The sequence below is a fragment of the Musa acuminata genome, chromosome BXJ3-2 (genome assembly GCF_036884655.1).
Source record: "Musa acuminata AAA Group cultivar baxijiao chromosome BXJ3-2, Cavendish_Baxijiao_AAA, whole genome shotgun sequence".
Lineage (NCBI taxonomy): Eukaryota > Viridiplantae > Streptophyta > Magnoliopsida > Zingiberales > Musaceae > Musa > Musa acuminata.
The window spans coordinates 24217759-24233416 of record NC_088350.1 but is presented as its reverse complement, the minus strand read 5'-3'; the positions used below and the strand labels follow the sequence as shown (position 1 = coordinate 24233416).

General features: G+C 42.8%; 2 protein-coding genes across 9 annotated transcripts; one reads left to right on the top strand and one right to left on the bottom strand.

Moving 5' to 3' along the window:
* Positions 1-807: 807 nt before the first annotated feature.
* LOC135631679 (uncharacterized) lies at positions 808-5272 on the bottom strand. Its single transcript, XM_065139439.1, has 5 exons — positions 4735-5272; positions 4098-4178; positions 3942-4004; positions 3797-3856; positions 808-1244 (listed from the first exon to the last, which is right to left on the bottom strand). The coding sequence occupies exons 1-5, from the start codon at positions 5149-5151 to the stop codon at positions 1086-1088; spliced, it is 780 nt and encodes a 259-aa protein (XP_064995511.1). The 5' UTR covers positions 5152-5272; the 3' UTR covers positions 808-1085.
* A 2081-nt stretch (positions 5273-7353) lies between these two features.
* LOC103972436 (probable receptor-like protein kinase At1g80640) lies at positions 7354-14533 on the top strand. Of its 8 annotated transcripts, none has more exons than XM_065137787.1 (15): positions 7354-7628; positions 9548-9772; positions 9953-10061; positions 10143-10453; positions 10542-10825; positions 11134-11905; positions 12216-12389; positions 12465-12712; positions 12792-12924; positions 13017-13080; positions 13171-13267; positions 13353-13455; positions 13618-13736; positions 13838-13927; positions 13999-14533. In XM_065137787.1, exons 6-15 carry the CDS (start codon positions 11725-11727, stop codon positions 14161-14163), a joined length of 1374 nt encoding a protein of 457 aa, XP_064993859.1. In that variant the 5' UTR covers positions 7354-7628; positions 9548-9772; positions 9953-10061; positions 10143-10453; positions 10542-10825; positions 11134-11724; the 3' UTR covers positions 14164-14533. The 8 variants fall into 8 exon arrangements, with proteins under 8 accessions (XP_064993859.1, XP_064993860.1, XP_064993861.1 ...); XM_065137788.1 differs by having other exon boundaries at positions 9532-9772; XM_065137789.1 differs by having other exon boundaries at positions 7354-7645.
* Positions 14534-15658: the final 1125 nt, after the last annotated feature.

Genomic DNA, 15658 nt, shown 5'->3' with positions numbered 1-15658 from the left:
CTAAAGTTGTCTCTGGGGAATTCTAGACCGTTGGTTTTTGTGGGATAGGCTCTTCCCCGTCCATCATCCTGCCACCACTCCTGATGAATAAATAAATAAATAAAAGGAAAATAGAAAATTACTATATTTCATGATGTGATGACCGATGAAAGCTTTATTAATTTCTGCATATTTATGTCATTGGCCGTCAACACATACGAACCCATTGGTCTTGCTCTTCATCTTCTTATCATCTACCTGCCCACCTTTCTATTCACTTGCGATCATCTTCCGTCAAGGAACAATCTTGGAAGCCTCTGCAATGGCATGACAACTTGCCAACATTGATTGCGTCTCAATAATAGTGTCTCGAGCTTTCACTCCAAATGGTGATGTTTTCCTGTATGATGGGATCATTACGAGTGCTTATTAAGATGCTGCCACCATGGGAACAGGAGTGTCTTCAAGAGGTTTCCATGGTTGGAGATTGTTTGGTCTAATGTCTCTCTTTCAACACGATGGATTTTGTCATCAATGCATGATCTAATGATCTATAGAAACCCCTGTAACTGCAGATAAGCATTGATGAGTGTTTGATGTCAATTTTTTCCTCCAAGATCTTGTGCACCTGCAAAGCAGCCTAGAGGCAATTACTAATTCCAAGTCCATCACCTGCAAATTGACAGTGTTCTAGTATTCATAACCTCATCAATTAATGATATCCAGTGAGAATCTTGTGTCTTCAAACAAAAGGCTTCAATGAGATCACAAGAATTTAGTGCCAAATGGGTGCCATGCAGAACAGAATCACTTTGCAATCTCAGAAGCTAACAAACAAATACCATTTCATCTTGGAGAAGAATAAAGCATCACACTCGTGTAAATTCTTGAAGTAGCAAATAATCAGTGAATCCATATTCTCTAAGTATCTGTGGAGCTCCCTTTGGGTTCTCCCTAATATATTAGACAGAACTGTGGTTAGAGATGCAATGCTTCATGAAACCCACCTTCCACTTGTCACCAGTTACCTTCTAGAGTTTGGGTTGATCATTCACAAAGGAAGAAGTTTTGCCTTTCTTGATACTTCAGCACAACAGTCTGGAGACTCAACAATCTGGCAATGGATCATTGAGGTCTGGTATCATTAAGCAATCTTTGCGGCCAGGGAGCGAAGATGGAGTGATGTGCTGGCATATTCCAGGGAATTGGACATCTTCAAGAACCACGTGAACCTTAACTGGTATCTTTGGCGACTCCAAGTGCATCTGCGAGAATGATGAAGCAAATCAACCAAAGAAGTATTAATTCTTGAAATATATTTTGACAGCTAAAGTATGAGCAGCTTAGAACTGCATGATAATGGGTAAGCTTAGTTGAGAACACTGTCACCAAGACTCAAGAAATGACACTATCACAGCCTCACTATCACAAGGCTTCAGGCTCATTCAGAGGTCTAAGGGAATGATGGGTCACGTTTTGAGCCTCCAAAGAATTAGTCTTCAGGGGAAATATCAAACCATATGACTGATGAAGAATTAGACATACATCTTTCAACTAATCGATTTACTTCCAATACAAAATTGAAAGGACAAAATGCTGATCTCGTCTTTCCATGAAAGCACAGGATAAATTTTCCCAACTTACTCAAATACTGCTTATTTATGTTTTCAAGCAAAAATGCCAGAAGATGTACAATCTTTTGCATAAAACACTTTTGGCCAGATCAAAACTCTCATGAAATACTATATTCAAGCATTCTATTTCTTACTTCTGTCATGGTTAGTAAATAACGGCCAACTTTCTGGAGGACATAGAAATGACAAGAAACTCAGATACAGCAACCTAGCTGTAGGCCTAAAAGCACATATTGGTCTAATTGTGTCTTTGTGCAATTTTTCATGTCATTGTTTACTTTACTTATTACAAAGAAACAAATTTGTATAAGAACTTACAATACAATTATCCACAAAAGTCATTAAGTTCATTCGCTTATATGTTAGTCGGGAAGACCAGAAGTATCATACTATGACAATCAACTAATATTCCTTGTACCATGAAGGAGCAAGTAAATAATTCAACCATTAGAGTTTAACAAGTGTAACCTGTTGCAGCTAGTAATCATCAACATAAAGAACCCTTGTAGGACCAAGCACAATAATCAATTAAAATCAGAATGTTCTAAATCTAGTACCCATGTAGCTCGCAAGAGATGTAAAGGGCAAAAGAACAACCAGGCATAACACATGAGAAGTTATGGGTGATCAACAAATTATGAGGTTTAATCTCTTGGTTGTCACTTGTACACTCAGCCTTAAAACCATCCAGTGATTGTAGATGTTCAAATGAGTTAAAAGTAATGACCACCAGATCTGTCTCCGAGAACAAACAACAAATGACAAAATAAAATAAATATTTTTAATCCCCATTCTGAAATCATCAATAACAGAATTATCGGAAGAAAATCTTAAGCAACCTCTTAAAACATTCTCAAAACATCAGGTGAGCTCTATGTAATTATCATGGTTCATAATAGGACCGTTCAATAAGGTCAACATTAACTGATCAGATTTTGCACCTTAAATGCATTTCATGTTCAAAACGGTATTCAAGTTAATGAATATATTAGACAGATATCTAGGTGAGGACAATTAATCAATTTCTATATTGACAAGAGATGGAATTGAGATCGTAGACATCATTCACACATACGAGTATGAGTGCACAAACTGCATAGCTAATATATCATTAACTACTTTCTGTCAACATCTCCCCCTCTAACAAAACCAGCTAAAGGCCAACTGACAATGAACACATATGAATCTAATACAGCAGCAGCTCACTAACTCTAGAATCTAAATTTCCAAGAAATACACACCAATCTTGGAACAAGGCAATGATATTTCGAGACACATGTTTGCAAATGCAAACACCATGAAACAAGGTGCAAAACGATCATATAACTGAATGCTTAATGTTATGCCCCAAGTCAAGCAACCTATTTAGCAAGGAAAACGCCAACCTATTCTTTAAACCAAGTAAATTTAGCTACAAGTAAATTTATAATGGATTTGGCCTGCTGCTTACTGTCAGACAAGTTCATGTTGTTTTCCCCCCGGTGTGCAAGCATATGATGGGATATATATTTATATACATGCACCAGCCAACGCGGCCGGTCGTGGTATCCAGGTGGGACCCGTTGTGCATTACCGCATGATGGTGCCGAGTGCACCATAGCAAGGATAAGCGCATAAATGCACCACGATGTTTTATGTACACGGCGCATGCAGTTTAGGGCAGATGCAGGTATGGCATGCTAAACGCAGCTCCATGGGGAGTAGGAATAGTTATGCCTTCCTTAATAGCACAAATGCAAATACCCAGATGCATTTCTACGGAGTTTCCATGTTTTCCTCGTCCTTTAGCTGGGTAAGGTTCACGGATGCCGCGGTGGACCAGACCTGATCCACCAAAGAATTCCCACGGACGGACCTGCACGGCAACTACCTCGCAATTACTATTCTGTCAGTGACGGGTTCAGCCGGGCATGCTCACGAAGCCTGCGGTCTGCAGACTCACTGCAGGTCTCAAACAGCTTGAACCGGGTTCAACCTCTCACGGTCCAGCCACATGCTAGTCCGCCTTCTCATTGGTCGGCAGGCGGCCATGGGCCCGCAGCCAGAGGCAAGACAGCACAAGTCTACGCTCCGACGTGTTGAGAAATGACACGACATCGGACGGCACATCTACCAGTCTGAGAGAGAGCAGGCAGCTGGGGAAAAGCACCAAAAGAAGGAAGGCACGGGTGGTTGGTGGTCACCTGCATCTTGCAATTGTCCGCCCTCAGCACCTCCACAGCTCTCCGCAGGTCTTCCATCTCCTGCATCATGTGTTACGAGACTGAGATAACATAACCTGTGAAGGTCGAGGAAGGAGGCCACAAGAAAAAGGGAAATAAATATAACCTTATGAAGCTTCGCTCTCTCTTCCAGCAGCGTTCTCTCTACCGCCTGCAGCTCCGGCTTCGTCTGCTCACCAAACCCAAACAAAACCCCACGCCATTTAATAGTAATAAGTAAAATTAAAGGGGCATGCCGACAAGTCCATGTTCGGGGGCTTACCATTTTCTTCGACGGTGGCCGTTGGATGGAGCTCGAAGCAGGGATCGATGAAACCGACGGTGCCCGTGGGTTGCCGACCACCTGCCGCAAAAGAGGCGCACAACTGGGTTAGATGCTGTAACGAGGGGAGAGAAATGCATCTGGGCCGTTCAAAATGGATCCGAGGGACACGGTGTTATTCTTATCAGTACCCACACCACACGCGACACGTTAAAATGCGTGAGAGTTATCAATCGCAGGTCAAGTGAGTGAGACGGGCAGCAAACGGGATGGTCTTCTTATCAACCCATTCTTTTAACTCTTCTGTGGGCATCCCTCGCATCGTCCGAAATGACGAAAACGCCCCTTCCAAAGGAGGGGTCAATACGCGGGAGTCTCCCTCGAACTGATTGAATCCTGGGAAGAAAAATCCTCCAAAAAATTCTTCGAAATTAAAACGGTAATTTTAATTATTAAACCAATTAAATCCTTTGACAAAGTTCATCCGAAGAAGAAAAAGGAAAAAACGAGATGAATTGTGATCGAATTCAGAGGAGAAAGCGGGGAGAAACTTTGGATTCGATCTGGGGGTATTTTAGTCATATGGTGGAAGAAGAAAAGGGTGAAGCAGCAGCGGAAAAAGTGGGTGAGGGGTCACCTTGGTGAGCCGGTCATCCGGCGTGGCGGCGGCAAGGCAGGCAGATCCCGGGGCCCTCGCACCATCGTCGCCGCCGCTCGCCGACGCGCTGCTGTATCCCTCCAGGGGCGACTGCGGGCTCGCCCTCCTCTTCCCCTTTCTCTTCGCCGCCGCCGCGGCAACTTCTTCCTCCTCCCCCATCGTCCACGAGAGGGTTCTGGGGAGCCTCATCATCCGCGACCTCTTCCTTCCCCATTCCAGCAACGCCGTCGGCACAGGTGTCGCGGACGTCGACGGCTTCTCGTCGCACTCCGTCTCCGAGTCAAGCCGGCTCCGTCGGCGAAAGCTGAGGAGGACGGCAGCCACGAGATGAGGGTGGAGGCAGGCGTCGTGGATCCACTCGTCAGCGTCGCCCGCAGCAGCAGTGGGAACAGCCATGGAAGCCTGGAAGAACCAAACCCCTACCGTGGAGGAAGAGGAGTTGAGAAATAGAGGGAGATGGTTGGGAGGATGAGAAGCTCTGACAAAAGAGAAGAGAAAAAGAAGCAGAGCATATGGCCGCATTGGCTGTGCCACGAGAGCATATTTATATATATAATACAAATTGGGTTAGGCTACGATTGGGATTGGGATTGGGTTGGGCTGGACCCACTCGTTACTGAGGCGACGGGGAAGTGACAAAGGGCGTGGTAATGAACCGGTCGAATTCAATCGTCGAGTGAGTCGAAACGGGCGACTCTTGTTCGGTTCGGTTCGGTTCAATTTGATGATATTTCCTGCCACCGTTTGTTCGATTCAAATTTTCTTTTTCTTTTTTGGCTTTTGCAAATACGGTCAACATAAAGTAAAGATAAATTATTTGACAGAGAAGGATTTATTTGAAATCTAATACCTCTCTATCAACAATAGACGTTTTTATTAGGGGAGTGCCCTTGCGAGGAGGTCGAGGAGATGAAGCAGCCGCTCACACATCTGGCTCTTTCGAGTGAGAGAAGAAGACAAACCAGCTTAAAAATGGCGAGTGGATGAAGTCAGAGATACACACACAGACAGTGGCAAAAATCCATGCCAAGAAACCTCATCTCCTATACCCAAAGCCTCACAAACACATCCCTTCAAGTATATACTCATACGAAAACACTATGATCTCAAATGTAATCTCACAAACTTCAAAAAGATTCAGGTCGAGACTTCCAGCCTCCGTTTTGGGTGTACCCATCTTTGGTCTCGAGGAATCCAAAACCCTTCACTCGTTTTTGACCGACCGGTGTGTTCTACTTGGACTGTCGTTCTCCTTGGAACGAGCAGATGCAAGGAGCAGCCGTGCGCCTAGAATCAAGCCGCCTCGAAGATGATAATGGCAAGGGGTGACAGATGGGGACGTGTTGCTCGAGCATGCGCTCACCACAGACACGCAAATGCATGCACGTTGGCGCGTGTCAAGCCCCGCCCAAGACTGCAGAGCTTGGGTGCTCATCTACTTCCAACTTGTCGTCGCGTCTCTCGTTCCCACTTATCTCCGACCTCCGCCACGGCCACGTCGTTTGGCCCCTCGCACCGTGCCGATTCACCTGTACATGTTGCAGATTCAGCTCCGTCCGTGTCAAGGCCAGACACGGCCACGCGGCGGGCGAGACGCGGGCTTCGGTCGTTCTCCAGGCCAAAAAGGCGCCGCCCGGCCGACATGTACGTTCACGCAGTCTGTATCGTGATCTGATCACAAGGGATCGTCCTGTTCCATGCATGCCTTGATAAATATACTTCTTCCTCCACTCCCTCTTAGTAGCAGAGGGGAAAAGAGTTGGAGATCGAGGATGGACATGGGCTGGTACGGAGGAATACGGTGAAGTTGAAATAGCATGAGACGATAAGCTCTGGAGATCAGCCTGGGTTGTCTTGTCTCGCTTTGTGATCATTGCCTATTCCTATGACGGAGAGTCCTGAGACGAACGGAGGAGAAAGTCTTTGGAGAGGTGGCACGAGACTCGCACCGCCTGGTACGACCACAGTCAACGATTCCGGTCGTGCCACGCTGTGTGCGTCTGGTGCGCCCCCTCTGCTATTAGCATCAGACTCTTGCCGTCTTCCTTCTTCCTCCTCCAGAGCTCAACTTGTACTGTGTTTTAAACAGGATACTCCTCGTCAGGAGCTTCTTCTTCTTCTTCTTCTTCTTCTTTTTTATCCATGGCAGAGCACTCTCTTGTCTCTTTCAGAAGCTTCATTCTGATGGCTGTAGGATCGACCGCTAAAACTATCCACGGCAGATCGAAGAACACAAAGGTCAGGCAAGCAGTCCGCCGCCATGGCTTCTCGTGCATGCATGGGCATGGACGCAGGTACGTAAGTGTGCTCGGCTTCTGCTTCGGATTATATTTTGTTTCGACGTGTTCATTTTGCGTGGGTTGACTTTCTTTTTTGTGTCCAAGAACGCAACCACGTCAGCTTTAGCACGACCCTTCTACAGTGAGAAACTAATAATATTTTGATTTCATAAATAATATGAAATAAAACTATTGATTCGTGCAACTTGAAAATAATAAAAAAATCGATAAATTCAATAAATATTTTGATGGGTTTTATTAGTGTGTGTGGCGTGCATGTAATTTGTCGGTATTATGTCGGTCTGCCGCGACGTTTCGGTTTGCGTTACACCGCCTGCGTTATCAACGCCATCCGAGCTCGGCTCTCTTGTCGCCACCGCATACCAAAATCCTGATTCTAATCCTAAACCCTAGCGAGAAACATCGAGCTCCAGACGTAAGAAAGCGGAGAAAGAATGCGTCCACGGCAGGCGGAAAGATCCAGAACAAGGATGGTGGCGGAGGTCGTCACGTACGTTGTGGATCTCGAGCTCGGCACCCACATGGTCCTCTGGCTCAATCGATGAGTCCACCCCGCACACCATTCCCCTCAAGGTGCTTTCTTTCTGTAGGTTGTTTGCCCTAACCTTTTGGCAAAGATTAGGATCCGTGGGTGAATTTGGTCTGGGTTGCTCAATTGCGTCGAGGTTTTGTTATTGCTGTGTTCTCCCAATTTATTTCGTTGATTCTGATCTCTTCTCAACTTGGAGAAGAAAGCTTCTTGGTATTTGAGCTGTGTGTGGTTAAAATTCCATTTATTGAGTTTCATGTCATGGTTTTCATGTAACTGAGCTTCTCAATTTGGAATTCGTAGGTTCTTGGTACTCCAGCTATTTTCCATCTTTCGAGTTGAAGTCATGGTTTTTACGTAACCAAGACTTTGTTTTAGGAAATTAAACGGATCATTTTTTTTTCCACGCTCAAAATGATACAAACAACTCAGACCCCGAAGTCTCAAACTAAAACAAGAAAAAAAAAACTTTTTTTTTTTGAGACACTTCTAAACCGAATTAAGAAGCCATGGGTTGTAGGAATCTACTTGGTATTCAGGGGTGAGAGGTTTGCTCTTGTTAGAATGTTTAGATGGGTGTTGTGATTTAAGGTTTGTGTATGTAAACTTTAGTGCCTTGGGATTGATTTTGAGGATCTTTCAAATAGAAATAGTCAAGGTACCTGGGTTTAATAAAAAACAATATATGACTGTTCTTGGTCATGATATAAAAGGTCCTGATATTCTGGACCAAGTCTAGTCTAGCGATGTATAATTTTTCTTGATATGGATCTAGCCCAAACCAGACCCAACCCATGAACAGGTCTTTACTCAGTGAGATCTGTGGTTTCTTACTGTGCCACCTTTTTTAACCTCAGGTACCCCTCTATCTAGTGTGTATTCCCAAATCTTCGATATAATGATAGTGTTAGATGCACTTGTTTACGTTGAGGGGCATGTTCGGAAAATGCATGAATTACATGCTTTCCTAAATGATCCTTGGTTGAGAATTGCTGTTGTACATCTGGAACAGTCCATTGATCATGTTCAAGTGAGAAGGAGTATCTGCATGAACTTCAATTGGATCAAGAAGTATAGAGACTTGGATTGTGGCAAGTACTTGTAACATGATCCAACTGTCATCAGCTATACTCTAGATCATGGAGAAAATAATTGTCAGCTGTATTTATCTTAGTTGTCTTTGAATTGACTGTTGTCCGGGCCATGTGTGGGTAATGGTTCTAGTGTTCTATCAATCATCACAAAATATTTGATAGGTATGCAGCTACTATATGTACCTTCACATTCTATTGCAATCTTATTTTGGGAGTGTCTTCTATATAGGCTGACTGTGTAGCTTTGTATGTGCCGTCTCGATGAGCCTTCATAATTGAAAGTTTGGTCACGTAAGCTTGTCTTTTTTTGCAGAAACTCTAGGTATTTCTTGCCAACCTCTTTAGAAGCTCTTTTCTCTGTTCAAACCAACTGTTTGATTTCTGATTCTCAGTAGACGACAGTAGCTGCTATGACCATTATAATGGAACCAGTCAAATCTGTAGCATAGTGAAGAACCTCTTGAAGATTCCTAGAGGAGAAAGAGATGTAAGATATATTCAACCACTACTATATAAAGAATCATGGTTGATACAGCTGTGGATTGTGTAACAAGATGAGTGGTTGGATTTTAACAAAGTGGTTCATAAATATGAAGATGTGGAAATATTACTTGTGGACTGTCGATGTACGCCATCATTTACTGAGATGCAGATCCATCGTGGAGGCATACAAGTTGAATATTTTTGAGGGTTATGTTACTTCCCTTTGAACATTTTGTTTTCTGTCACATAATCAACGCACAATTAGTGTGAACTCAATTAGGAAAAAAGAATGTCTATTATACCAAGAATTTCAGTTGGACTGAGTTTCATGTATTTGATCTAATTATTGAATAAATGACTAATATTGCAGTTTTTAAGAGATGCAGTGAAAAAGGAGAACAGTGGAGGAGCTAGACCCTTGGCTTGGAATTGCAATTACTTCTGACCATGGGCTCTGAAGGTATATTGAAATTTCTGCCCTAACAAGCGTCACCTTTGTCTACTGCTGCAACTGGGGTCATTGATGAAATTGTGGAGCAAGACATAGTTGAATGAATGTGGTGCCATACCGAGGAACTGGATCCACGTTGCCATTAAGAAACACAGTGCAGGTCTGTGCCCAATTGTCAGTTGACTTGTATTGCTAGTGTCAGTGTTTTTTCTTATGAAACGTTGATGTGGATTTTATTGGCGTTCCAGTTGAGATTATTAAACTGATTCAACTTGACATCATACTTGATGCTTTTTTTACTGCCATTGAATGCTAAATTTCTCCCTCCATAATGCTACAGGTTGTCATTGTTGCAGAGATGGTCAGTGGTTCTTCGTCTTTGCTGATCTGCACCGCACCCCCCCAGAATGATACACTCAAGGCAACGCGGTCATTTGTGTTGAAACCAGGCCAGTTGCCATGGAAACCCTTAATTCTTTCTTTCGGTTTCACCCTGCTTGAACATCTCACAAGATTTTTGCTGAAAACAGGATGCCGACTGCCGGCCCCTTCGATTCAACAGCTGACCCGCCAGTTGCAGACCTTAACCTGCACGTGAGTGCACAATGAGCGTCGCCATCTGGGTAATGACGGGACGATGAAACATTACCTAATCTTCTGTCCTCATACTGTGTGTTGTCCGTAGTCACAATCATGCAGCAGCTGCCTCATGGTTGGATCATGAGGAGCTGTATCGAAGCAGGACGTGATCGCACGACAGATGCAGGCGATCGCCTCGACCGCTGAAGTGACTGCTGTGTCCACGCAGATGCAGCATCTCGTACCGTGCCCTCCTGCACATGTAAGAAGACTAACCTGCCATTGCGAATAAAAGCAGTTGAATTCATATTATCTGACCAACTATTTTTGCCTGCAATTATTGTCTGCAGGTAATTCCAGTTGCAAGCACTAAACGTAAATATTATCACCAAGTACACGAACCCCACCATCATTGAAATCGAAAGCTTACGGTCATGGTGGAGCACACTCTGTACTCTTCTGCTATCGTGGTTCACTGCCATTGGCCGGGGGTAAAGGTGTGTCCATGTGGCCTAAACGTAAATATTATCACCATGTCTGCCATGTCGGCCAACTTAATGGCATCGACATCAAACCAAGGCGTACGGTAAACGATTTGGAATAATCTTAGGGCCCCATCTCGACGCTACCTCGGGTTAGGCCACTTCCTAATTATTGTTATCATTATTATGCTTTACTTACGTGGCCGTATTTTCCGTAATGAATTTGATGCGTCGGGATCAATTGGCCCATTTAATCCGTTTCATGTATGTATATATTGGGAAGAAGGAAAAAAGAAAGAAGTAATAGTCAAGTATGATATAATAATTAATGGGAAATATATTCCATTTATTCGCCCCCTAAAATAAGCACCAGCTTTAATCCCAAACGGTTTTTTGGTTTTTTGGACTTCAAATTATATCCCCTCAATTTAATGAAATTAATAATTACTATGACAACCAGGTCGGGGGAGTGCTGCAAGAGTCGTGCAACTATGATGTACCGGAGGGATGATGATGAGCTCATTGGATCCCGGTTGAGACATCAACCATTCACACATACTGTACTACTCGACCAGTAGACGACGAAGGATGCAAATCGAATCGGTCAAGATGTTATCCAGCATGTAAAATGCTGCCCTCTCTCTGTCTATCTCAATCTATCTGCCTTCTACTTTTCTGGCAACCGCCACATGATTGAGTCCTTGTCTGCCCCCACGCCAAGATCAAAAGGGTTCTCCCGTTCTCCATTAGCCACTGTCGCTTTCTCCCACTCATTTAAGCCAAGGAAAATAAAATTAAATTAATCTGGAAAAGATCTGTTGGGGGATCCCAAAATCCTACCAAGATTTACCAAAGTGGAAGGGTTGTTTTTTTATCCTGTTGCGTTTGTTGGTGTTGATTTCAGAGAGCAGTGTGGGTTGTTGCCATTGCTCGGTATTTGGATTCCGTGCTTGCTTCCTTGGTTTGGTCCCTTTCCATCCTCCCCTGTGCCTCTGGAGATCTCCTGAGGCCTTTGCTCGCTATCCTTTTTCCTTGATCAGTGGGAGGAAACATGAGGAGGCCATCACCTCTTCCTCTTCCTTGTCCCATTTGGATCCTCGGCTTCTTTCTCTTGGCTGCGCTCATCGATGCCCAAATGCCATTCATGGCTTCCCCCTTTCCTTCCCCCAATGCATCCTCTTGGAACCGGTCTATCTCTCTGTCTCCGTCGTCTCTCACACCGCCTCCTGCAGGTGCTACTTCTGATCATTTCTTTCTAGTTCTATATTTGAAGGACTAAATAGACAAAATTGCTTCTTTTCTCGTTTCGATCCATCGGTTTAGCTGATACTACAGAAAAGTTGTTGCTTTTTTGAGGTCGAGGTTTCTTTTCGGTCTTCTGATCTCTAAAGAAAATGTGTAATGAAGTTATTTTACTTAGTTTTTTTATGTTCTTTCCAAGATTTGATTTTTATGAGGATCGTTTTCCATTGGTTTCATCATGTATCATCCTCCTTCTGTGGAATGGAATCCCATATGTTGGTAATGCTAACCTTTTGACAGCAGCCATGCAAATCATCGTACGGATTCAACATCACCATTACCACAAGGAACTGATCGTGGCAATCATCCTTGCCTCTGTTGCGGTGGTAGCGATCGTATCGTCAACAGTTTGTGCCTGGATTTTTTGGCAAAGGAGCCGCAAAACTCTTAATTCAGAGGACATTGAAAGCTCAGGTTCTGTAGCGGTACTGGTCTCTGATAGAATCACTATCTAATTGCTGCTGGTGTTCTGAACTTTGGACGATGCAGATGCTGGTAGAGGGACACCATTTGGACCAATTTTGGGCAAGTTCAATTCCTCGAAGGTGTCAAAGAAAGAACTGATGAGTGTGATTGACTATGAATCGTTAGAGTTGGCAACAAACAAATTCAGCGAGAGTAATATCTTGGGGGAAGGTGGATTCAGTTTTGTTTATAAAGCTTGCTTCGATGGTGAAGTCTTTGCTGCAGTGAAGAGATTATCTGGTGGGGGACAGGATTGCGAAAGAGAATTCGAGGTGAGAACCTCCTTCTCGGTTCTGGTTCTTGTTTTGGCGAAAAGTTCTAGCTTTTAATATTTGCTTTCTGTGTTGCCAGAATGAGCTGGATTTGCTTAGAAGAATTTGTCATCCGAACATAGTATCTCTTCTTGGTTATTGTGTGCATGAGGATGCTCGGTTTCTTGTATATGAATTGATGCAAAAAGGATCTCTGGAAGCACAACTTCATGGTACAGCTATATCCTATCTCATCCTGAGTTATTTATATCATGACCATAAAATCTGAAGCTCTAATTTAATTTCGGTGTTTATACTATTGCAGGACCAACTCATGGATCAGCTTTAACATGGCATATGCGAGTAAAAATTGCCCTTGATATAGCAAGGTATCTTGTGATGACACAACGATATTCAATTACTTCTTGCATCTATCTATTTCTGAACCCTTCTCTTTTTCCTGCAATGGTGTCAAACAGAGGATTAGAATATCTTCATGAGCACTGCAACCCTCCAGTGATTCATAGGGATCTTAAGTGCTCCAATATTCTTCTGGATTCAGACTTCAATGCAAAGGTTCACGTGGCATAACTCGATCAATGACATATTGTTGTTGACTAAATAAAATGTCATTGATCAAATGAATTCCTTTTGGATACAGATTTCAGATTTTGGCCTTGCGGTGACTGTCGGGAACCATAACAAAGGTGGCATAAAGCTTTCAGGCACTGTCGGCTATGTAGCCCCAGAGTATCTATTGGATGGTATGTGATATTTTCCATTTTTGTGTCAGCATACCTCTCTACCTCTGCTAATTTATCTGTAAACTTGAATATTGATATTTTACAGTCAACATGGTACTATATACAATTAAAAGACATGAAACAGCCCAGCTATCTGTAGCACAATTAACTCTGATTTTTCAGGTAAGCTCACCGAGAAGAGTGATGTTTATGCGTTTGGAGTTGTTTTGCTGGAGCTTCTGATGGGTAGAAAGCCGGTTGAGAAAACTGCACCATCGCAATGCCAATCACTTGTCACGTGGGTATGGTTCCTCAGCTTAAATTATTACACAAATATCGATACTTTCTTGTGTATATATCTTGAGCAAGTAATCAACATTTTAACAATAGCTTCTGTCTTCAGGCTATGCCTCAGCTCACTGACAGATCAAGGCTTCCGAATATAGTTGATCCAGTGATCAGGAACAAAATGGATCTGAAACACCTATATCAAGTTTGTTCTCTAGCTAAACCCTATCGCTCTCCGCTCGGTTCGTTGCTCATGAATGTCATGTCATGGTGCAGGTTGCCGCTGTAGCTGTACTGTGTGTGCAGCGAGAACCAAGTTACAGGCCACTGATAACTGATGTGCTTCACTCTCTCATTCCTCTCGTTCCTACTGAACTCGGGGGTACGTTGAGAGTCACCGAGCCATTATCATGTGTGAATCAAAAATCTTCTGCTCACTAATCACACAAAGTATGACAATCACCTTAGCAAGCTTGTTAGTAGCACCGAAGGCTACACTTTTCTCTTGTTGATGCCCTTATATTTTTTTTCTGTTCACTTGCATAAGCGAGCATCGTGTATAACTTTTAAATGAATTTAGTCACTGGTAGAATTGAGATGAAATGAACCCCTCATAGAAGATCTGTTTTATTTTGGGTGAAAGAAATCAACGCAGGGTGGTTTTGTCACCGAAGATAAAATAGTATGGCTTGCTTATAAAGTATCAGGACTTTTTTTTTTCTCCAGAAAATGCAAAGGAAATTTGAGTTACTTGAAATTCTTGAACTGCATGATGGAAACCCTTATTATACATATCAGTACCATTTTGTGATCTTCTGTGATCAGCATTCTTGAATCAACTGCTGTATTCCAGACCTATATAATGGGTTTAACATCTTCAACTCTTGAGCACTGTTTCTTTGAGAGATTATGTGAAGAGAAATTCATTGTGCTTAGGGAACCAAGATTCATGTGAAGGACACTCACTTGTCAAAGAACTTTTGACAAGTAAAGACAGAGAACAAAGCCAAGTATATGCATTCTTTTTTTCTGAATACCTCATCAGTTATAGATCCAGAATGCTTTGTGGACTATGGCAGCAGTAGAATAATGTGAAGAGAATTTGTACCTCTTTATACAAACCATCTCTTCTAGTTTGATGTACACTCAGATTGAATGAATGAGCAGATTATATACTAAATCCTGTATTAATTTTGAGGGGTAGATATGAATGAGCAGATAATAGCTCATCCAGATAATATCATGTGCTGACCAATTCAATGCTACTACATGAAGCTTCTTAGTTTCTTCCTGTCCCATCAGATGATTGATGCCTACTCGTGTGATTTGTTTGCTTTTGCTAGAGTCAATAGATTAGGATATGTTATCTGCCAGTCTTGTCCAAAAGGATCATCTCTTCAAGACTCAGGGAATTACCACCTTACTGCTATACAATCTCTGTTTGACCATGTCTTCCCAGTTCTTGGAAGAAAAATAACGACTCTGCATTCTTGCTGAAGAGAATGGCTAACAGGAAGTCATAGGCATACACAAGCGGCTAACATTTGTTTGATATTGACATGACATAGCAGAGTTGGAAGATGCCAACAGTTCCTGCACTAGTCTTGTTTATGGCATTAAACATTATAATCCTCAACAGTATTGTTCTTATTATTATAGTCCTTTGCAGCAAAGTATTGTTTGGTTCTTTGAGATCTAATTCCACAATTGCTGCATCAAACAAATCTTGCCAACAAAAGGAATCCACATCTGAAACTATTGGAAACAGAATATTGCAAGATGAGAGAGAGAGAGAGAGAGAGAGAGAGAGAGAGAAAGTAGAATAAAAACTAACATCACTCATATGCATGCCTTAATATATGAGATTTGGCTATGCATGTAATTAAATTCCCCTCAAACATTAAAAGAAAAAACATGATATGTAATCCCTAAATGA